This window comes from Dryas octopetala, chromosome 4, assembly GCF_963921425.1.
Source record: "Dryas octopetala chromosome 4, drDryOcto1.1, whole genome shotgun sequence".
Lineage (NCBI taxonomy): Eukaryota > Viridiplantae > Streptophyta > Magnoliopsida > Rosales > Rosaceae > Dryas > Dryas octopetala.
The window spans coordinates 10,458,741-10,483,897 of record NC_141369.1 but is presented as its reverse complement, the minus strand read 5'-3'; the positions used below and the strand labels follow the sequence as shown (position 1 = coordinate 10,483,897).

General features: G+C 34.2%; 2 protein-coding genes across 2 annotated transcripts; both read right to left on the bottom strand.

The window, feature by feature from the left end:
- Positions 1-423: 423 nt before the first annotated feature.
- On the bottom strand, positions 424-5,587 carry LOC147286705 (sodium/calcium exchanger NCL1-like). Its single transcript, XM_086241362.1, has 7 exons — positions 5,103-5,587; positions 2,909-3,094; positions 2,466-2,647; positions 2,189-2,334; positions 1,504-1,735; positions 1,130-1,429; positions 424-750 (listed from the first exon to the last, which is right to left on the bottom strand). The coding sequence occupies exons 1-7, from the start codon at positions 5,500-5,502 to the stop codon at positions 502-504; spliced, it is 1,695 nt and encodes a 564-aa protein (XP_086097488.1). The 5' UTR covers positions 5,503-5,587; the 3' UTR covers positions 424-501.
- Positions 5,588-21,766: 16,179 nt separating this feature from the next.
- On the bottom strand, positions 21,767-22,773 carry LOC147286704 (uncharacterized). The gene is made up of 2 exons (XM_086240823.1): positions 22,177-22,773; positions 21,767-21,853 (listed from the first exon to the last, which is right to left on the bottom strand). Exons 1-2 carry the CDS (start codon positions 22,771-22,773, stop codon positions 21,767-21,769), a joined length of 684 nt encoding a protein of 227 aa, XP_086096949.1.
- Positions 22,774-25,157: the final 2,384 nt, after the last annotated feature.

The following is a 25,157-nucleotide window of genomic DNA, read 5'->3' as shown; positions in this document are numbered from 1 at the left end:
TTTTTCTCAACAAGAAAACAAGATTTAAGAATATTAAATTTAAAGACTTAAGTTCACAAGTTTATAGAAAACAAGTAATATTAAATCTTAATAAAATTTGTTAGCAGCAAATTTTGTCATAATATATAACTTGAAATCAAAGAAGTAAAGAGCAATCAAAATCTAGAAAGTCCAAGCATGATTTGAGAGGAAATCAAGAAAATTGCACGACAATTTTCAAATAAAGGAAACCTACAATCCCACATTGGAAGAAAGATGTTCCTGTATTGTTATTTGTTTGTTGTTTCTTTCATTTGTAACAGGACAAGCATTTAGCGGTGGGGGTAAAGAACTCTGAACTCTGCAGAAAATTATATTTTTTCCTTGGATAATTGATGCAAAGATAATTAACTTGGAAAATACAAGTATGCACTAAACATAAGATACAAACAAGTATCAGCTTTAAATGTTGCTGCTAATTGAATTAAACCAAACGCAGCTTAAAACTGATGTAGAATGAATTTAAGACCACCCAAATACATATTCCAGAATATAAACCAGAACCAGAGAAAGAGGATAAAGCACTATAGCAAAAAAACACATCCAAAGAGGGAAGGTGGTCCGGAAACTGGCAATCACACCCATTAGAATGCAGACAATTATAACAACCAACACTTCAGAAGAGAAGCTCCATGTCAAGTTGCGAATGTAAACAAGAGCCAAGAACACAGCCAGGGAAAGAGTGTTACTCATGGTTATTGATCCATATATCTGCACCACAAAGAAAAGAACACAGAGATTAGAGAACATCATAATTGACAATACTTCTAACTGCCACAAAATCGCCAAAGAGTTATCGACTATCATAATTCACATTAGGAGTCTTTAAAAGGTTTTGTATAGCAATCAAAATCATAAATTGAGTTTGCTTCTTATAGCAATCAAAGCCATAGAATTAGAGACATTATAATTTCGAGTTCTATTAGGAAACAATATACTGTGTCAAACAGATGTATTGAACATAACCATGTTCCCTCTAATGCATGTTTTCAGAGTACAACAGAGAACACTGAAAACATGAAACTCCTAGAAAGAGTGTCCAGCAACGCAACTGTGCATAAAACATAGACAAAAGAGATGAAGAACAAACCTCGGAGTATGCCAAAGATGATGTTCTCAGCTTTTTCCTGCTGGAAAAAATTAGAGTGGACACTATCTCACTGGAACTAACAAAAGGTAGAATAACAAACGAGACGAAGAATGAAGGAATGCTAGTAGCTGTTGAGAAGCTGTCAACTGCATCAACAAGGGGATCAGCAATAGCAACAGCAACTATAGTTCCCAGAAGCAACATTGATACTGCTTTGGAGGCATGCCATTTGGCATTTTTGACATCCTCCACAACCTCATCAATCTGATCCTCAAACCGGTCTTGTTCTTTCTTTGTTTTCTGCATATATATGCATTCATGGATGAGATCATACCAATGTCATAAACAGCAGAAAAATAAGAGAAATAACATACATGATCCATTATTGTAGTACGCTTAGCCTTGTTAAGCCATCTTGAGATTCCTTTGAAAAATTCATCCACGTCAATCTTCGAATCATGAGATGTATCAAAGTCTCTCATCACTTGTGAAATGGCATCATCAGTGTTTATATCTACATCATCAAACTGGATTCCTATTACCAGAGATCTTAAGTCAGTGGTATTTAGGTAACCATTCGAATTCTGGTCAAGTGTCTTGAATAACCTGTCATTAGATCAACAGAAACTCTACTTAACATCAAAAATGGTTAACAAAGTAAGATTTAGTTAGGAATTGATGAATGTTTTCTGTACGATATCAAAGGAGCTTCTATTTGTCTATTAATTAACAATGCAGAATATTTGGAAATTAGAGTCTGGTTTTCAAATTAGTCAAAGAAGGAGCTAGGTGACTAAATCTTATAAGTCTGTGTTAGAGTAAGTAACATGACATTTACCTTATCACATCTATGAAAAAAATAAAATAAAATCCATATCTGAGGAATAGCATAAGTACTACCACTCCAATAGTTTGAAGAAGCTTTATTTCATGGCAAAACAAATATTTCATATGATATATGGGATTATTGGTGAATTTGTGAATGCCTAACCTAATGAAGTGATTGAAAATAGATTCAAATGGAACTGACAAACAGTTGAGAGTTTAATGAAGACTAACTTTTCTATAACAACTTTGTTAGCATCGCCATCATCTGTAAGAAGTCTTCCCAGAGTATTTGCTTTCAACTGTTTTAGAATTTCTGACATCACATGCTTATGCTTTGCATATGCAAGTTTCCTCTTCTGAATCCACGGCTGAAAAACCTGCGTCGATATATATTTCAAAGTGTGGTGCAGGAGTTAGTGCAGAATGGAGGGGAACTAAATAATATCCATGCTCATAAAGCTTTCAAACAGAATCACAAGAACTTTTCAGAAACTAAAGTTGTATTCACCTGATAGAGGCAGTAAGCGATCACCAAAGAGACGGATACAATGAGTGAAATCAGAATTGCTAAGCGACTATGAGATGTTGCGTGGAAAACTTCGGGTAGTTGGACAATTACAAAAGGAATAATAGAGAAAACCATGATCTGTGCAGCATAGCTTGTCCAAATATCTGTGCTCACTCCAGACCCTGAAAAGAAACAAAACAACTAAGGAATCTAACAATGTATCAATGTATAATGTTGTTGGACACTTGGACATATACTTTTCACCAACATCTCTTGCTTTAAACATTAAGTTTGCTGCTTCTCACTATCCTAGATTCATAATCCTATGAGCGAAATTATATGTTTGTGAAATTGAGGCTACTGCAAGATTACATTCCAAGTATCAACAGAACCAAATTTTGTGTAGATGCAAAACTACAGAGCAGGAAAGTATAGGGAAGTACCGGTTAAGCTAAATCTCTTTTCATCTTTGTGATCAACTGCAGCTGAATTTTCAAGGTCACACTTGCCAACTATAAGGCAGGAGCCCCATAGAATTGTGAGAAGCATAACATTGGATCCAGCTAGCAACCCCATTCCAACAGAGACCTGACTTTGAGCCGTTTCTGTGTCCCCAGAAATCCCTGATGCTGTTAAAACACCAGAAATAGCACACCAATAAAACAGAGAATTAATTAAAACTTATTCTACAAGAAACACAATTATTTTTCATTAGGTAAAATAAAAAGATAGGGTACTTCCCAGGTGGCATGAACATTTCATCCTATGATTCATAAATGACTTAATTCTTTTTCATTTCTGCATATATTTGAAAATTTGAATTTACAGCCAAAGGGTCACTTCCCAATGAATGAGTAGATTAATTTGTGTTGAGTTACATGGGAAAAAGGATTGGCTAATGTACTTGCATCTGTATGATTCAAGAAATTGACTTTCTCTTCAGTCATAATGTCATTACACTCCCCTAATTTATTGCCCCGTAGCAAACACCATAATGAGATTTTGACAAGACAAACCTATTTAGCTGGTATATTCTGTGAAGAAAATCACCAATTTTCTCATTTCTTAATATGGCCTTGTATGAATCCATAGAATTGTTTTTTTTCCATAAGTTTGTTCGCTTCTAGAAATAAGAGCACTTATTCTTAAGCTTCTAGTTCATAAGATACGTGAGTGCACTCAAACACAACATGGTTAATAATCACCCCTATGTATAACTAATGCTTTTATGAATTTACTTGCATTCTGGACCTGCATGATATGTTTGGGATGGACTGCACCGGAGTTACCGGACTATACTAAGGCCCCGTTTGGGATTGCGGTGAAAGACCTAAAAGCTACTGTGGATGACAATTCTCAATCACCTACAGCAGTTTTGGTGTTTGGTAAAAAAATTAAAAACTACTTTTTCCCACAATTCTCAACTCCCCACAACAAAAATATAAAGCAGGTTTCTAGGTGCTTTTGAAAGCTGCAGTGAATCACAACAACAGTTAATATTTTATTTTACCCATAATATCCTCATTAATTTCTATATTTTTAATTTGTTTATTTTAAATTTAAAAATATGTCCATTGTTAGTTATATTTTATATTGTGATAATTAATTATGATATTTTATTTGCACGATTAAAATTATAATATACCTAAAAAAATAATAGACATACTTTTTTAATAATGTTGTTCTTAGAAAAATTAATGCTAATAAAAATTTGTAGCCAAAAATTTAAAAAACAAGTTAAACACATTTTATTTTTACCAAACAAATAAGTGAAAGACAATTTTAGCATCATGTCTATTTTAGTAATTATATATAATCACAGCACTTTTACATTAACATTTACCAAACACTTTGATATTTTTTTTGCACTCACAACACTTTTGAAAACATACTTACCAAACACTCAGCTGCTTTACTTTACAGCTGACTTTATTTCACAGCTGTTTTACCTCACAGCTGTTTTTTCACACACCAATACCAAACTGGCCCTAAATATTATTATATTGGACTAAAATTATGCTGAACTGAGGAACAAAAATGTAAAATTATTTGTCGTATTAATACTTATAGTCCTTAACCCCAAATCCCAATTTTTCAGAGTTGACGAAGTCATTGATTGACATAAGCTCACACTAACTCCACTATCACATGCACATGTCAAGCACGCAATAAAAAATCATGCCTACTTAAAATAAATAATTTTAAGCACATGAATCTGAATAACAAAAGTCAAGTCATATGTTTGTAACTTTGCTACACTGCTACTGCTAGTTACAAATCAACTAAAAACAAATATAGTACACCTACTCAATATCATGTTAAATTCAAAGCAATAAATAAAGATGTCCATAATATTATATACTGTTACGTAAGGTTTTACATTTCTACTAAACATGGCGTGACTTAGATGACAATCAATGTCAATTTATATATTGTGAGGAATATGCTTCATTGTATCGGTGCTCTATTGAGGAATATGCTTCAAACATACAAAGAATATGTAAATTTCAGATTGATCAAATTGTCAAAGATGCCAAAGATTCAAATTGTCCAAAACATTTTAAAATTCTGCTAAATTGGTATAGCGTACGTGAAAATAAATCAATCAAATTTGCAAGAATTTAGGATTACGCTTACCAAGGATAATGGCAGCATCAGGTAGAGAACTCAAAAGAGGCAGGAAGAGACCACCAATAATACCAGGGCCTAAAATCTGCAGCAGAATCTCACTTCCATCTGACAATAACTTGGCTGAGCGGAACATCAAGTAGCCATAGACAATAATGAGGAAAGTGTTTCCTAGGCCTGTGGTGGTGCATGGTAAGAACCCATATGTCTGGTCACAGCTATCCGATGTGAACAAGTTGTTCTTTAGCCAAATCAAGTTTGGTTTCCAAGCATTTTGGAGGAGTACTCCATCAGAGACGATGTTGAGTGGCAAGTCATTTGTAAGAGATCGACTACTTTGACCGGAGCTGGCTTGTTTGAGTAACAAGATCGCTACGAAAGGGAGGAATATTGCAAGTTTCTTTCCCATGGTTTTTTATGGCTTGGGGCTAAAAGCTTGCACCCTTTTCATTTGGTTGGGTTCATTCACAATATATAGCTTCTAAATGGTTCATGTTTTAGGCGCAAAGCTTGTACATTTGCAATTATTTTATTGGGTTTGAAGATAAAAAATAAAAAATAAAACTATTTATATCATTTAAATTGACCATATTTTGTATCTTCTTTCTAAAAGGTAAAGTCCACCTATGTGGAATTCCACTGTGTGGCCAGTGTGGGTCTATCTCAATTAGAGAGACTACACAAATATGATCAGCATGATATATATGGTCAGAATTCGTTTTGGGAATAATGTTGTTTGTATTATTTTAACTTACTATTTTGGTGAATTATCTCTCTAATAGTGACACACACATAAGTTGTTGAATCTCATATATGTATGTCTCACCTCTATTAAAGATATAGTAAACAAGATGATTATGCTGAAATAGTACTAATAATTGTTTTCATCTTAAGATTTTGAATCTTAACTGTTGTAGCATAGCAGTATAGCTACACAATGGCAATTGGAGGGTGCAGCAGCTAGCCATGTGATGTCAGAATGTTTTCCAACTATTAAATATTGCACGATTTCATGAGGACTCTGACTTCAAATCAGTTGTTTCCTATATGATCGATGCACTACAGTGATGCAAATATTTGCGCCGGCAATTCTGTACTCTTCATGGAAATATATATGGGTCTATTATTAAGGACTAAAATTTCTTTTTGATAACATTGAAAACTAATTAAGATAAGTGTAGCAGTTGGCCAAAAAAAAAAAAAAGATAAGTGCAGCAGGCAGAGGGTCATTATTATAATCTTGGTTTTATCCATTTTTCTATAATATATATATACAAGCTAGCTAGGAAGATTCCAATTACATGTTCAACAAAGAGTTATATAGCTAACCTTCAATTTTAGTTGGTTAAGCAAGGAAGATTCTAAGTATTAAGTATATGTTTCCAAACTTGACTTAACAACCATTATATATAGGATGTATGTGATTCATTGATCATTACAGTCTCATAATTTAGAACTTGTTTGGTTTCTTTGTTCAAAACCAGTTTTTTGTCATTAAAATCATGAAAAGAGAAAACAATGCAAAGACAATATTCAACCGTACAATTACAAGTTTTCTTGTTTCCAAACAATATTCAGAATCTATGTTCAATTAAGAAATTTTAGAATCAATGTAATCAAGAAAAAAAAAATTAGAACTCTTGAAAACAAAGGGTGATTCTAGCTTCCACATCCAGATCATCCACACATGTTTCAAACAAGGTCTATACACGGAAATTATTTATGTCAATTCTATACAAGAAGCTTTTTATATGTAAAGAATTCCCGTATAAGATCCTAGATTCTTGCATATATAAGATTGGCATAAAGAATTGAGTGTTTTAAGTAGAAGCCCAAAATGAGAAAGAAAGATAAGTCCGGCCAAGTCCACCTAGCCCAAAAGTTAATTTGCAGGACAAAAAATCTATCGAGCGCTCGGTAGTTGCAAATACAAACTGCAGATGCGACCTTATTCCTGCAACTGCAACTTAAAACATACATCTACAACCTAAAATATGTCATATACAACATTAAAAACTGCATCTGCAACCTAAAAAGATGCATATGTAACCTAAAATCTGCAGATGTAGATGGAGAATGCATTTGTAGCCACCGAGCTCTCGGCAAGAGTACACATGCCAATAGATGCCGAGCGTTTGGTAGATTGTTTCTGGCTTCTAAGTGCACACATGCCAATAGATTGAGCTTCAGTTTAATTTTTTATTTAAGTTGATTTCCACTTAAAAATCTTTCTAAAACTAGACTTAGGAGTAATTTGTTATAAAGAATTATCGTATAGGATCACGACGTCTAAACTAGGTCTAGATGACCGGGTGTGGATGCGAGAATCTGTGTGAAAACATATACTGATTTGTACTACTTTTTTGAAAATTTATTCAAAAACAGTTTCATAAAACTCAACCAAACTTTCACTGAGGCTTGTATTATTGTGCAGAAGCTGGTTGATGAGTCTTTGACCACACACCTTGACGAGCTAAATACGCTATATGTGCTAGAAAATTGATGCATGTACGTTGTTCCCTTCTTTATATTGTGGATGATCGCTTACTTAATTAGCTAATGTAGGTACATGCAAGGATGGATATACCACCCTTATACCCATAACAAAATTTGTTTTTGCCCCACATACTCACCTAATCCCCAGATTTTTCAATTCCGGGATTCCCCATACCTGTACCCACCTGGAATATATGGGCTCTTCATCCCCATCCCCCATCCCCGAATCTGCCCCATTAGTTAATTTTTTTTTATTTTTTTAACAAATAAGTTTTACTTTAAAGGCACATAATATAGCTAAAAACAAAAAATTCATATTTGACCAAAAAGAAAATATAGTTCGAGACAAGGTACATATGTTATATATTAATAATATAAGAATTTTTAAAAAAGTTATAGGTAATGTAAATATTATAATATATTTTTTTAATTAATAATATTATAAAAATAAAATGAATATATATATTTAATTTGGGGTAGGTTCGGGGATGGGGGTTGCAATATCATCCTCGACCCTTACCTGATTAAGTATTTTCAAAAAATACCCAAATTCATTCATGTACCAAAATTTTCCCTTTATACTCAATCCGTTGCGTCCAGGTAATACCCAAACCCACGTATTTTTTTTCATCCCTAAAAGGGCTCTTACCTTTTCAATTACCAACATGAGATATAACACAACTAAAGCCCAATTGAGGCATAAACAAAGTAAGGTCCAATTCACCCTAGGTAAGACATAGCCCAATTCAGTCTAAGACATGACCCAATATAATCTAAGGCCTAATATAAGCTAAGGCCCAACATGACACAATTCGGATATCAACAAAAATATATTTGAAATGAAGATTTATTGTAAAAGAAAAGTGTTTTGATTTATTTGCCAACTGGTTAGATTTACGCTGGTTGGACAACCAACCATTTGGATTTTTCTTAACATATATGAATAACTCAACATGATGTATCGCATCAAGTTAATTTTATAAAGTTTATAAATTTTGATATGAAAGTATCTCTGGATACGATTATTAATTATATTTTCATAATGTTACTAGAATTCTTGTTATAATTCACTATAAATGAATTGGAATTCTATGTTTGGTCAAGCATCCGAAATCAATCAATCATATTCGGTAGCAATGTGTCCTTCAAAATTGAGAGACTCTGAGGCAACCATTAGATTTAGTTAAGTTGTTGCGAAGTTCTTTAACCCCCATGACATCTTCCCATTGTATGATATATAGATAATTTATCTAAAGTATATATAAATAGCTTTTATTGATCTATTTTCTCTATCTCATACTCAGTTTATAAAGAAATATTTAACTTATGCTCTATATGTAGTCTAATTTTCTCCTGCCTTTACTCAATGCATGAATATAATTGATAATGGATCATGTAGGTGGTTTTATTTGAACTCCTAAATCTGATAGAGCGGCCAGTCCTCCTATCTTCTTCTTCTTTTTTTTTTTTTTTTTTTTTTTTTTTTTTTTTTTTTTGTGTTTGAAATTACTTTATTATCAGTAAATAAATGTTTTATCGTTTGTTTTTTCCAAAATTAAAAAGTTGTTTTATAGTTTGTAGAAATGGTCAATAGCTTCTGAAGTGTTTTCTCTTAAGTTTTTTTTTTTATTGTCAATTGGTAAAATTAGGTAAATGATAAAAATGTATTAACAAATAGGGGATTAACTGAGTAAATTTAGGGGTTCAAATAGAACCACCCTTTGGGAAATTTGGGTTAAAAAAAAAGAACTTATAGTCGTGTGTGCAATTCATTTTATCTAGCTACTTATTTTCTTTTTGCATTTTTTAGTTGGGCTAACATTTCTTTTTATTCCTTTGTTGCAGAAATCTTAGAAGCTAGGGTTTTGGGAAAAGATTATGAGAAAGCTTTATTTCATACAATGAATATACATGAAAAATATGACATTCATCTTTAATCGGATCAATGATTTACCAGATTATGGTATGATTATCACATTTTATTATATTCAAGAAAAAATGTATTCTTAATTTTATGCTTTTGTTGTTTGAAAGATTTTATTTAGAGTGATCTAAGTGAACCGGCCTCTCATTCTGTCAATAATAGAAAGAGAACCTTCCATTAACAATAATGTTAGAGAGATGACATTTTGGATACCACATCTCAAACAAAGGCAAAATTTTACAATGTAAAATACTTGTATAGTTGTATTAGTGGGTCTCACCTCTAAGAAAGTACACATATGGTACTAAAATGTCCTCTCCCTAACATTACTATCCCATTAATGATGAGTTGACTCCCAAATATTTTTATTCCAATAAGTTAACTGCATATAAAATACTGAAAAAAAAAAAAAAAAAAAAAAGCTCTCTCTCTCACTCTCTCTCTCTCTCTCAAAAATAGATAAACTTCCATTTCAATTACAAGTGTATATTGATATATATAACTTGAGTTACATTTAGAAACGAAAAGTGCATAATATATTTTGTCCACATAAATCAACATACGTGTAGCTTTCATTAAGTTATATTCGTTGTTTATTTATTGATTTTGCATAAGTATTTCGCAGTTCTTATTGTATTATAAATATAAAATTCAATATAATTGAAAATTACAAATAATTACATTGTCGTGATTTTACATGTTGCAGGACGGGAGATCTCCCTCGACCCCAATTAGAGGTAGCGGCAGTTTAATTGGGTTGGCCTAATTGTGTTGAACCAGAACAAAACGAGGCTCAATAAGCCTTTGAGGTCACTGCACCAGCAAAACCCCTCATCAAGCAAAGAGTGTTGTGGTGGTGCAAATTAAAGAAGCCAATTGTGGGGAAACAAACATGACATTGCCTATGTTAACCCACAAGGGTGGCTGGGTAGGCCGAAGGCATTATTTCCCATCATCTCCTGCCATATCACTGGGGGTGTTACCAAATGGAGGAGTCATGTCATCCCCACCAAGCCCGGCCCATATGCTAAATAGCAAAGTAGAAGAAATCTCCAGAGTTCAAAGTAAAAGGAATGGCAAAAACATGCATAACCAAATTTTTTCAAGACAACAATAGCATGCAAAAGGAGAAGAAATCTCTAGAGCTTCAGAGCAAAAGGAGAACAAAATTTTTTCAAGACAAAGATGGCCAAAGGAGAAGAAATTTTTACAGCTTCAGGGCAGAGGAAATTGCAAAAGCGGAAAAATAAAAAAAAGTAAAAGATTTTCCGACTTTTCATCCCCCTACATTTTTTATTTGTACTTTTCTATATGTGTATATATTAATATATATTCTTCTAGTTCCATCTTGTAGCCTAATGTCAATATAGTAGTATATATGATTGTAGTACTCAATTGGTATTTTCAAGAGAAAAAATTCAATGTACAAAAATCTAATTTTGCAGTAGACAGAACTCAAATTTCAATTAATTTTTAATTGATCATTTGGTTTTGAATAGCACCCAGTCTCTCCTTTGTAAGAGGAGGTCTTCAGTTTAAATTAAATGGACGAGAGTTGTTAATTGATAAATAACAAAGCTCAATTTATTTGTTTTTCCCACACACAAAATTGCAATTTTCTTCTCAAAACACAACACTTTACTATTGAAAATATTCTTAAAATTTTCCTAGTATTGGCCTTTTCAGCTATATATGGGGAATATATATTGGGCCTATGAAATTGAAATTTCCCTGCCTATTGTCGAAATTGAGATTTCCCTTTTGGCCCTTTTAGCTATGACGGGCTTATGAAATGTCAAAACTAAGCCTCTTGTCTATAATGTGTCTTAAATGATCTAATATTAAGGGATTAATGTCAATTTGGTCTCCAGACTATTATACTTGTATTAGTTTGGTCCCCAGATTTTTAATTTGAAAAATTTAGTCTCCAAACTTTTTCAATTTTGCCAATTAAGATTGTTAAATCAATTTACACACTTTCCGTCCAAAGCTCCGTTTGCATAGAACTATGTGATAATCACGTACCCTCCTTTTTTAGGGCAGAAGGGTCACTCTAAATTATACCATAACTTCAAGCGCGTTTCAGCCCTCATGTTTATTTGATTTCAATCTAAATTGACTGAACAACTTCAATTGACAAAATTGAAAAAGTCTAGGGACTAAATTTAACAAATTAAAATTCTGGGGACTAAATTGATACAAGTATAATAGTTTGGGTGTCAAAACTAATGTTTTGGGGTAATTTCTTGTTATTATTCTTCTCCTCATGAGAGGTTTATATAGGAGAAACTTAAAGCTCTTACACAGAGTCAATTAATCTGTCTTAATTACAAATCTAACTTAATTGCGAATGTATGATTTTAAGCATCCAATTCTGCAGCACATTGGGCAATTAACCTCAATTAATGACAAACGTTGACTCCACGTCATTAATGGCAGACGCTCATTTCAACACTGGAGACGAAATTGACATTAATCCCTAATATTAACTGTGAATAAGTATCCTTAATTTGTTGTAGCAATGTGATCGATAAATGGTTAATAAAATTTTGAAAAATAGTGTATAAATATCCTTCCTAAGATCTGTCCCTGTGACAAAAAATACAAGATAATCATCCACCATTAATATTCCGTATACCATTTCGAGCAATCAAATATTAAAACTTCCTCGAAGCCCGACAATCTAAGAAAGAAAAGAAAATCCTAGAAAACAGAAAAACTAAAAAATAGAATTACATGGGTATGATGGCAAAGAACATATGGTTGGGTTAGTTGATGTCGTTGTTGTCGAAAAGATCCTGGAAGGATTTGAAGAAACTGACGCTAGCGAGCTTATTTTCACTAATGATCCATAGCCATATATTGTCAGTCCCTGCTCATCCATGTCCCTGAAGAAGTCCATCGTCGTTCGTAGCCCGACGAGAAAAAAAAAAAAAAAAAAAGGTTTAAGTGATCGAGAGTTTAAGGGCACAAAACACTAGATTTAAAAGAGTTATCATGAAGATTTTTCTGCTTTTTGGACGGCTCATTGATGGTTCCATTTCTTTGGAGGTGTCTCTTTCAATCGTGTTGCTCACCAAGCAAACGGGGTTGCTCATAGGCTATCTAGATATACTTTGTTGTTGACTGACTCTATACTCTGGCACGGTGATCCTCCTATATTTAGGGGGGTGTCCCCAACTCAGATTTTAAAAGAATTTAATGGATTTTAAAATCCATAGAATTCATCAAAATCCAAAGGAATTTGGTGGAATTCTCATGGAATTTGTTATGTGTAAAAAATGTATTCAAATCCATTAAAATCTATCCAAATCCATCCAAATCCTTCACTTAATGAAATCCATGACTTTTTTAGGACACCTGAATTTCATTGGAATCTATTAAAATCTGAGTTGGGGACACCTAAATTTCATTGGAATCCATTAAAATCTAAGTTGGGGACACCTAGATTTCATTGGACTTTTAAAATCCAATGAAATCTAAGTTGGGGACACCCCCCTTATTCAAGATGCTCTTCTAGAGGATTTTTGTATTGCTTGTTAAGTTAATAGACGCCTATTTCATTAACACACAAAAAATGCCATTTTCATAAATTTTTCGAAAGGAAATAACCCATAACGTTGATTGTCAAAATTTAGGTTTTAAGTAAAATAATTCAGCATTTTTTATTCTTCCCCATAATGAGGTATTTATAATAATACATTCCTAATTCCATACGGAGAAGAAAAGTAATTAAAATAATAAGAAAATTAATAAATTAATTATACTAGGATCCGGCTCCTCTGCTGTTATTAATGGTGTTGTTTGTGCCTTTGGTTAAGTCTGAACCATCCAAACAATCTACGTTAGGTAGTCTCATTTAATGTTTTTCATTCCAAAACTGACCGCGATTTTTTTCCGTTATTCCACTGTTTTTCTTCATGAACTGATCCCTTATTTTTTACCCTCTTCATCTCTCTAAAAGTTCAGAAATATTATTTTATTCTTACTCAATGAGATTAGGATTTAGGACCTTAGGTTTTATGCCTTTTTTAAACACTAATTTAGCGAATACCTTGTTTTCTCTATAAGTCATATTATACATTTTTAACATACACAACTCATAAGCACAAATCAAATATATATATGTATGTGTACTGCATTCTATAAAATAATCATGCTTTCATAACAGGTAATCACACAGTAATACATACCTGATGATGCCATGTCTAATTGCAGGTATTTAAGTAGAAGTCTAGATGCACACCAGTTACCACTACTGCAAAATCCTTCATCAGGCACACCCACCAAACCATGCCAATTAGTCTCAAAGGGCACAGTTTGCAGTGCCTATTGCTGTTCTAAGTCACGGTTTGTGCGATGGTGCGATTGAGAGGGGTACCTTTTGTGACAATGTCACGGTTTACCTAACCGTGAGTCCATTCAGACCGGGTCCCACACCATTCTCATTAGCATACTTCAGCCAAGCTAATATACTTGAACCAAGCTGATATATACAAGTGGCTTAAAGTGGCTTAAAGGAAAGAAGCCGCTGGACGATCAAGAAGCCACTCCTTTTCATGCTCTCATGGTTGTATAACCGTGAAACACTAAATAATATTAAAATATGGCATACTATGACATGAAAAACATATAAATATTATATACAAATTATTCATGTATTTATTTTGTTAAATGACCTTTGCCTTTCACCTTCGGTATCCGTGCCATACTTCCATTAAATATATAAAACTAATATATATACAATTGCTCATAATTGTTTCATATACAATAATATCAAAAAATAACATCCTTGGAATACACACCACAAAAAAGGTATTACTAGCCAAATTAAACTTATATATTAGTAACCAAAATACTATAAATAGGAATACAAAATAATTTCATTACTAAACAATAATATAATTAAAGTAATAAATAAACCAATACTAAAGCCTGGCTAATGGTGAAATTTTAAGATAGAGTAGACGACATCATCTTGTTTAGTGGAGCAGAGACATTAGCCTGCTTGAACATTAGCATGAGAATTGAATTCCTGCCAAAATTAAGAGAGTACTCTTATTATTGGACCTGAAGCTATTATATTATAAATCTTCTCATAAGACTTATAATTAAACAAATAAAATATCAAATGGATTATCAAAGATGTAAGAAAATCAATTGCATGTGTGCCAAAACCATTAAGCAATACATGATGTAGCATATCAGCGAGGGCTAATTAAGTACAACTAATAATTACCAATTAAAAAACTGCATTCTAGTGAAACTACATCAATAAACATACATTTGATCTAGAATATAAAACCCAAATTTTTTTTTCTTTATATAAAAGTAAGGAAACCCAAATCTAATTCATTAGATCGAGCAAAAAAATAGCTCTGCCTTGGCCCTTCTTGACATGTTTCTTTACTTACAAGGGCATATATAATACTTATTCAATGGAAATCAGTAAAACAAACAAAAAAAAGCATGTTACTTTAGGAACAATTACCATGAACAAGTTATATTACTTTTTAAAAATGGACTATTAATAAAGCTCCATCAACCTGCATGTTATGCAATTCTAATGGCCCAAAAAAAAAAAAAAACCATTGATCTTATATATCAGTAGACACAATCTCATGTCCAACTTCCACACTAGTACTCAATTCTTTTTGGCCTATACAAATTGAATTACATATGACCAATTTGTTATTTAAGAATACAAACTTCCAGTTTACCTGAATCTGATGTTTTCACTTTTTCTCAACAGATCTAGTTGCCTTCAGCATTGCTGTTATGACAGCTGCAACTCCATCATCAAGCCATACTCTCACAATCTCAATGCAAGCCTAGTGCACATGGATAGAATATCAGAAGTACAACTTAACATCAACAAACAAGAGTAGGGATGTGTAGACACTACAACTTAGCTGCGAAAAAGCCACTTTCAAATTAAGCAAAGCCCCAATCTTCAAATCAAAATCTTGATATGCTCCAAATCAAGAACTTGAAGCTCAACTATGCAGTCACAAAGTTTAGAAGTTTTCATTGCAAAAATAAAGTGAATTGAAAACAAAACACACCTCAAATTATGCACAATTGAATCTCCAATTATGCAGTAACAAATAGGTACAAATTGATACAAATATAGAGGCATTTGTACTCTTGTATGCCAAAATAGATGCCACAAACTATCATTATAGCATGAAGGAACAAACTTAATTACCTGAGGCTGAATTGCCATATATACTATGTAACAGGATTTTTGAAAGTTTCCATCCAACCTATGCCCTCGATAAGTCTGAATCCTGTAAACCATATGTGAACTTCCTCAAAATAGAAAATTAAATTAAATTAACCAAAACATAAAAAAAAAAAAATCTGAAACCAAATTAATAAAATCCGAGCAGAAAGAGACAGATGTTACCTTGCAAGCAAGTATAAAACTCCAAATTGAAACATACAAATTACCCAAACATTTCACAATAAAACCCACACCAAATCAAACCAATCGAAACCACGACCAAACAGAGTCTTTAAGCCAAATCAAAATTCATCATGAACTATTATGAAAACTCAAATTCACAAACAGAGAGAGAGACATACCAAAAGCATGTGAGAGCTCAGAAAGGGAAAGATAACAGAGAAAGAGAGAGCCGAAACCACCTGCAACCAAAAAATAAATAAAATTTTTCCGAAACCCAAATCAACCCATTAGAAATCACTCGTGCACCCAGAAATTAAACGAAAAACCTAAAAAAATAAACCTATTTCCTTTTTGCGTTTGGCTGTGGGTCGTTGTGGTTTTGGGTATGGGTCTTTGTATTTTCAGGGGGTTCTTAGGGTTTTTATTAGGGGAAGGAGATTAGGAGAGAGGGCTGAGGGAGCTACGGAGACAGTACCGCAGGGGGGAGATCTATTTGAGAATGAGATTTTAGATTTGGGTTTAGAGTTTGGGCTTTTGAGAGGGGCAGAGGATGAAATGGAGTTCAAGAGTAGAGAGATGAGATGGTGAGAGATCGCGACTGGGTACTAGCTGGGTGTTTCTGAAAATGGGAGATCGCGACTTGCGAGTGACTAAGTGAGTGCTGAGAGTGAGAGTCTTCAACTTGACTCATATATGCTGTGATGATGAGAGAGAGGAGGGAGAGAGGAAGCTTTTGGGTCCTGTCGCCATCGACCACCAGACGAGAAAGTTCTCGTCGGAGAAGATGATCGGTGCTGGGAGAAGGAAGAGAAAGATCGCGGACAGAGCTAGATCGAGAAGAGAGAAATGTGAGAGTCAGGAGAGAGAAAAAATTTAAGTAGGCAAAATAAAACATGTCAGGTGTGTTACTGGAGGTCCGGTCCTCAAATGAGAGAACCAGTTCTTAAGCCCATAAATTTCAAAGTGAGTTACTGGAGGACAGGTCCTCGAGAGTGAGAACCGGTCCTCAATCCTAGTTTTCTCAAACACCAATATTTTTGAATTTTTATAAAATGTCCTAGACTCCTAGTCAATCTGTATTATCTATTTGGCGTGGTAAATTGGAGAGGGAAGGAGGAGGGTATTACTTTTGGTCATGGCACAGTATGCAAACAGTGACTGATAGTTAAAATATTACTTTTTGGTCATGGCACAGTATGTAAACCGTGACTAATAGATAAAATATTACTTTTGGAATAGGCACTGCATGAAAACAGTGACTAATAGTTAAAATATACACAACTCATCCAAAACCGTGAGACTTTAGAAAACCACCAAACTTGTGCAAAATCCTAACATTACTAGTACATGTCACGGTTTGGAAATCTGTGAATTACTACATGTCACAGTTTGGTCATCTGTGACTTAGTAAATGGGACAGTTTAGTCATATGTGTACTTATTCATTTCTCAGCTCCGTTGCAGCGGCTCCACGCAGCCGAATCCGCTGAATTTTAATAACCCTCACAGTTACCAGTGCCTATTATTAAATTACTCACCCTTACACTGTGACAACTAATTTTGAGTTACTGATTACTCAAAACCATGTATGAAAATGCTGTAATCTCATCCGCCTCATAACTGTGAGTCATTGTTCGTGCCTACTGTCCATTTTTCCAGTAATGTGCTCGATGAAAAGTCACAATGCACAAGTCTTCCTGCCAACACAATGCTTCAGAACTTCACACGAGATGGGGCAGTGAATGAATAGCTCAAGTTCTTGTGTGGCTGGGGACCTATGCTTTATATAGAGTCTTGAGATTCCGAGTGTCCTCCCACTAAGGTACCTCTCTCTCAATCCTAATTAGACTTTTATACAAAGACTTATTTAGTTATGCTTAGCATACAACACATAGTATTGTTTATCCAAGTAATCCTAGTCCATACTGGTTTAGGATTCCATCCTTATGTGGACTGGTCATGAAGTGGTTTGAGTTAATCTCCTTATTACTTGCAACTTAAGCAAAACACTTAGTTGAAACCTAGTAGAACAAGGCCTAATGTCCACGAGTATCTTACATTCTCCCACTTGGACTGGCATTGTTCATGATCAACCTCTTTACTGATAGTTTCAGCAAGTAACCTGTAGTTGGGCTGGAGATATTAACTAAAACCCAAACTTGGATCAACTTAGTCAAGATATAGTCACAAACATCAGACTATGAGAAGTTCTTAGGCTATTTTGTACCTAAACAACTCATAACCATTGATGCTGTAACTATGTCTCACCTCAGTCAATTTCTAAAACATAAATGCTGAAATTAGTTTTCAGAATCTGTTAACTCAATCACAAAACTAACAATAAAAATTTGGTCCTACTGTAAGAATTGCCATTTTTTATACAATTCCTGTAAGATTATTTGCAAGACAATTATATATATACATGATCAATTATAATATGCATGCTTATATCTGAAATATATGTATATATCTGCACATGTATCACTACTTAAGATTGAACTGAAAATGGATACACTATAGGTGTTTAAATTGAGCCATTAAAAACTGCAATCATGATAAGCATGGCTCAATCTACGACATAACAGAAAATAAGTAATGCAAAATTTAACTGAAAAGCATTAACATATTGAATCTTTAGTTTTGTTTTAAAAAACTGCAACAAAAATTATAATAAAAGATACTTAATAGAATCAGTCAGAGGTGTTTTATCTCCACCTCTCTCAAAACCCTTCAAGGCTCCCACTCAATAGCTGCTGCCATACTTTCAACAACTCCCATGTTTCTCACATGTTGCTTGAAAACTCCCACTGGTAAAGCCTTAGTAAAAGGATCTGCCAATTGATTTTGAGTGCTAATATGCTCGATCTGCAACTCACCTGCCTTAACACTTTCTCTAACCATCAAATATTTGGTTCCAATGTGCTTGGACTTAGATGTTCTTTTGTTGTTCTTAGAGAAACTCACAGCCCCACTATTATCACAATAAATCTTTATAGGACTGGTTATTGACTTAATCATCTTAGTTTCTAGCATAAAGTTTTTCAACCAAATAGCATGTCTAGATGCTTCATACACTGCCACATATTCAGCCTGCATAGTAGAAGTTGCTGTCAACGTCTGCTTGACACTTTTCCATGATATAGCAGCCCCTCCAAACATGAAAACATAACCTGTTGTGGACTTAAGGCTATCCACACACCTTGCGAAGTCAGAATCAGAATAGCCTATTAACTCCAGATCATCCATTCTTCTAAATACTAGCATGTAATCTTTTGTCTTTTGTAGATACCTAAGCACCTTCTTACCAGCAACCCAGTGAGCTTGACCTGGATTGATTTGGTATCTTCCCAACATTCCCACAGCAAAAGCAAGATCAGGTCTAGTACACATCTGAGCATACATCACAGACCCTACTAAAGAAGCATAAGGCTTGTCTTTCATAAATTCTTTTTCTTGCTCAGATGTAGGACATTGTTCTTTACTGAACTTGTCACCTTTTGACATAGGTGAATCTCCAGCCTTGCAATTCAGCATGTCAAAACGTTTTAGAATCCTCAGAATGTAGGCTTGCTGTGACAATCCCAGTAGGAAGTTCTTTCTATCCCTTTTAATTTCAATTCCCAATACATAAGATGCTTCTCCAAGATCTTTCATTTCAAATCTGTCTAAAAGAAAAACCTTAGTCTCAAATAGTAGTTTTTGATTACTACTAGCCAGGAGAATGTCATCAACATAAAGAATTAGAAAAATAAAGTTGCTCCACTGGTTTTTAGATAAATACATTCATCGGATGAATTCTCTATAAAACCATTTGTAGTAATTTCTGAATCAAACTTGACATATCATTGCCTTGAGGCCTGTTTTAGTCCATAAATAGACTTCCTTAACCTGCAAGCTAAATGTTCATCACCTTCCTTTATAAAACCTTCTGGTTGAGCCATGTATATCTCTTCTTCTACTTCCCCATTAAGAAAAGCAGTTTTGACATCCATTTGATGTAATTCCATGTCAAAATGTGCAACAAGAGCCATAATTGTCCTAAAAGCATCTTTACTAGAGACTGGAGAGAATGTCTCATTGTAGTCAATTCCTTCCTTTTGAGTGAAACCCTTTGCAACTAGTCTGGCCTTATATCTCTCTATACTTCCATCTGGATTCTTCTTGGTCTTATAAATCCATTTGCAACCTATCATTTTAAAACCCTGAGGTACTTCAGTGAGTTCCCACACACCATTTGCATACATGGACTCTATCTCTGCATTCATTGCTATCTGCCATTTTTCAGAATTTTTATTGTTCATGGCTTGTGAAAAATTTCTTGGATCGATGTCTTCTCCTATGTCAAACTCAACCTCCTGCAAATAGAGCACATAATCATCACTTGATATTGCTGGTCTTCTTTGTCTTGTGGATTGTCTTCTAGGCACTTCCTCATTTTGTGTCTCAGCTTGATTGTCATTTTGTTGTATGTCAATATGGTTATGAACTTCATTGTGAATTTCCTCAACTATAGGTTCTGCTGGCAAATTGTCATTTATTTGATTTTCTGGTGCTGTAAGCACTTTATCTGAAAATGAATAAATCAAGTCTGCATGATTTTTCTCTAAGTTGCTGTCACCAGAAAATTCATCCATATCAAACTCTTTTATTGCAGCAACATTAGGTGGGGCATTTTCATCTATGAATTTGGCAATGCTAGTTTCAACAATTCTAGTGCTTTTGGATGGACAGTAAAATTTGTAACCCTTTGACTTGTCTGGATAGGCAATGAAGTAGCAGCTTGTGGTTTTGGGGTCCAATTTCTTCTCATTTGGGTTGTATAACTTTGCTTCTGCCTTGCAGCCCCAAACCCGAAGGTGTAGTAGCCCTGATTTTCTCCATGTCCAAAGCTCAAAAGGAGTCTTATCTAACACTTTACTCGGAGCTCTATTAGCTATGTAGTTAGCTGTCTTTAAGGCTTCCCCATATAGAAAACTAGGTAATCCAGTGTTGCACATCATCGACCTAACCATTTCCATAAGGGTTCTATTTTTCCTTTCAGCCACTCCATTTTGCTGTGGGGTTCCTGGTGTAGTGTATTGGGCTTTTATGCCATGTTGCTGCAGGTATAAGGCAAATGGCCCCATGTGTTGTCCAGCCTCAGTGTATTTCCCATAAAACTCTCCTCCCCTGTCAGACCTCACAATCTTTATTTGCTTTCCAAGTTGTTTCTCAGCCTCAGTTCTAAATATTTTAAAAGTTTCAAGTGACTGTGATTTCTCTGAGATGAGATACACACTACAAAACCTGGAAAAATCATCTATAAAGAGGATAAAATAGGAATTCTTGCATATAGTCTGAATCGAACAGGGTCCACAGATATCAGTGTGAACAATTTCTAACAACTCACTGCTCCTGTTTGCTCCTATCCTTCTAGAAATTGTAGTTTTCCCTTTTATGCATTCTATGCATTCTGCAAAATCTGAGAAATCAAGGTTGGGAATGATGTTTTCTTTAATCATAACCTGCATTCTCACTTTAGAAATATGTCCGAGTCTCTTATGCCATAAGACTGAGGAGTTTTCGTCTGTTCTGGACCTCTTATTCATTGTCAATACATTCACTTCATGCATTTCATTGTGTATATTAGTTTCAGAACATACCAATTTCCAGTGATCATTGATAAGAGCAGCATTTCCAACCAAAGAAGAATTTAAAAACAATTGCAAGCCACTTTTATTGATATAAAATCATAGTTCTTCCTAACAAGTTGAACAACTGAAACCAAATTCCTACTTAATGATGGGATTACAAAAATTTCATCTAAAACTAAGACAAAGCTTGTTCCTAAACTAATGCTAACAGCTCATATGGCCTTGACTGCAACTTGCATTCCATTTCCTACTCGAATGTTAACTTCATCCCTCTTTGGTGTCCTTCTTCTTGTGATACCCTGCAAAGAATTTGCAATATGAATGGGTGAGCCTGTATCAATCCACCAAGAATTAAGGGAAGAATCAACTAAGTTAACTTCGAGATAAAAGCAATGGAAATTACCTTTCTTTATCATCCATGCTTTCCACTTCATGCAATCTTTCTTAAAATGGCCAGGTTTGTGGCAATGAAAACACTTGAACTTAGTGGTTTTCACTGCCTTTAGGCTATCTGAATTTGGCTTAGAGCTGCCAGCACCATCATTAGTCCCTTTTGGTTTCGAAAATTGTTTCTTGTTCTTGAAACCCTTCTTGCCATTATATCCTTTCTTACAAAATTTACCTCAGCTGCTGTCTTGCCTTTCTTATACTTTTCCTCTGCTTTGACACACATACCAATCAGCTCATTAAGTGTCCATTTTTCCTGTAGAGCACTGTAGATGTCACTAAGATATTCATATTGTTGTGGCAGTGACATCAAGACTTGATGTACCAGAAACTCATCAGCAATAGGTATTTTCAATGCCTTTAGTTTGGCTGCAATGTCAATCAATGACATTACATATTCTCTCACACTTCCCCTGCCATCAAAAGTCTTATTAGTCAATGCAGCCATAAGGTTACTGGTTTCAGCCTTTTCGGACTCTTTGTATTTCTCACTGATAGACTCAAGATAGGCTTTAGCAGAGTCATTGTCTTCAATTCCTCCCTTTACAATGTCTGCCATGTTTCTCTTCATAATCAGAAGTGCCATTCTGTTGGCCTTTTCCCATTTCTCAACCTTAGCCTTTTCATCCCTAGTACTTGCAGCTGTTATTGCAGTTGGTTTGTCTTCTCTTAATGCCAAATCCAAATCATTCAAGCCTAGCACAATTTCAATGTCTTGCTTCCACTTTTTGAAATTGTGACCATTCAGAGGCTCAATGTTGGTGAAACTCATAGATGCTGACAAGTAAAGTTATCTAGCTTAAATCAAATCAAAAGAATAATAATAATAATACTGAAATTCGATTGTCATAAATATATAAACAATATATATATATTCTTGAGATCTAAACATAGCTTTTTACTTCATGAAACAAATTTGTGCAGTTTCATGTAGTGAAAAACCACAGTATATGCATCATGTTGCTTTTCATTTATAAATTTCTTGTTCTGAAAGTTCCTTCTGCAATATGTTCAGCAGAATTTGCTATTCACAAGAAAAGACTGATGTTATAAATGAACCTGCAACAAAAGGGTGAACTTAATTTGTATCTTAAGTATTTAGTGGGCTTGATCTCTGTAAAGAGAGCCAACAAATATCTAAGATAGCAAATTTCATGGTATCAAATTCTTTTCTGTTTTTGGTTTCAATGATCATTATGCAGAAGAATTTGGTATTTCTGTCACAATGATAATTGCACTTAATACCACAAAAGAAACTGATGAAAATTTTGATCTTAATTCTGCAGCGGATTTAATGTGTACTGAATACATTACTTTAACTTATTCATATAGTAAATTACTGATTGATACATAGATTTATAGATGTACACATGTTAAGCATCAACAGGCAATCAAAATTGGTGCAATATAGTCATGTATCAAAATACTGATGTTTAGTAAAGAATTCATATACAATCGCAGGATCAAATTGTGAACTTCTCATAGCCTGATGATTAAATAATAAGCAGAATACCATAAAAGAATATGACTAGAGTTTTCGGATCTAAAAACAAAATGAAATTTGATTTGTATCTAGTGTATGAATGGCTCTGATACCACATGTAAGTCATATTATACATCTTTAACATACACAACTCATAAACACAAATCAAATATATATATGTATGTGTACTGCATTCTATAAAATAATCATGCTTTCATAACAGGTAATCACACAGTAATACATACCTGATGATGCCATGTCTAATTGCAGGTATTTAAGTAGAAGTCTAGATGCACACCAGTTGCTCGATGAAAAGTCACAATGCACAAGTCTTTCTGCCAACACAATGCTTCAGAACTTCACGCGAGATGGGCCAGTGAATGAATAGCTCAAGTTCTTGTGTGGCTGGGGACCTATGCTTTATATAGAGTCTTGAGATTCCGAGTGTCCTCCCACTAAGGTACCTCTCTCTCAATCCTAATTAGACTTCTATACAAAGACTTATTTAGTTATGCTTAGCATACAACACATAGTATTGTTTATCCAAGTAATCCTAGTCCATACTGGTTTAGGATTCCATCCTTATGTGGACTGGTCATGAAGTGGTTTGAGTTAATCTCCTTATTACTTGCAACTTAAGCAAAACACTTAGTTGAAACCTAGTAGAACAAGGCCTAATGTCCACGAGTATCTTACATTCTCTCCATAAAAAAGCAAGTTATTTTGATTTGAATTAGGGAGAAGAAACAAGCCAGTGGAGATTGTTGGATTTCAATCTTAATTTTTCCCCCTTGTTAGTTTAGGTTTTCTTCTTTTTAAACCAACAACAACCTTAATTAGTTCGTGGCGATTTTTCTTTTAACCTTGAAAACAAGGGGGGGATTAGCAATCCAAAAGATTCTTAGTGGGTCACTACTCACCATTCAATCTATCACCTTCTCTGTGTTTGACCTTAATCTCTTGAAGAAAAAGTTAAACACTACATAAATTACAATTTCCATGGTTCATACTTTCTTGCAAACCCAAGGGTGAACAAGCAAGTCAATAGGAGAAGGAGACGCAAACCAGCCTGAGAAGAAGACGGCAAGTAGAAAACGTGTGGGTTTTGAAAAAATGAGGCTAGCTGAAATTCAAGCCACTTGATTGTTTGGATGGTTCAAACTTAACCAAAGGCACAAAACAGCACCCTCAGTGACAACAGAGGAGCCGGATCCATTAGACTAGGCCTAGAATAACATAGAATAAGGAAATACATACACAATAAAGAAAGTAAACTAGAACTAGGACCCATAATTAAATTAGATTACAACTTATGCCAACACTCCCCCTCAAATTGGTACATTGGCATATCGCATGTCCAACTTGTCAAGTGAGTTGTAGAACACTGTACTTGGAGATTGCCTTGGTAATTATGTAGACCAGCTAATTGGTCTTTAGCATGTTTTCCCCAATAAACATAGGCCACATTATTTTCATTTTTTTAGTTTCCTTCAATATCTCATAAAATCAACAAAATATTCTTTATCGCCTATCTTGTTTCTTATTTGATGTCTCACTACAAAAGATGTGAGCAAAGCTCATCCTCATTGGTTGCGATAAAATGAGTGGCAATTAAGTAATATAGACTAAAGTGTCTCGATTTTAACAAAATTAGGTGGCAATTGGTCAATAAG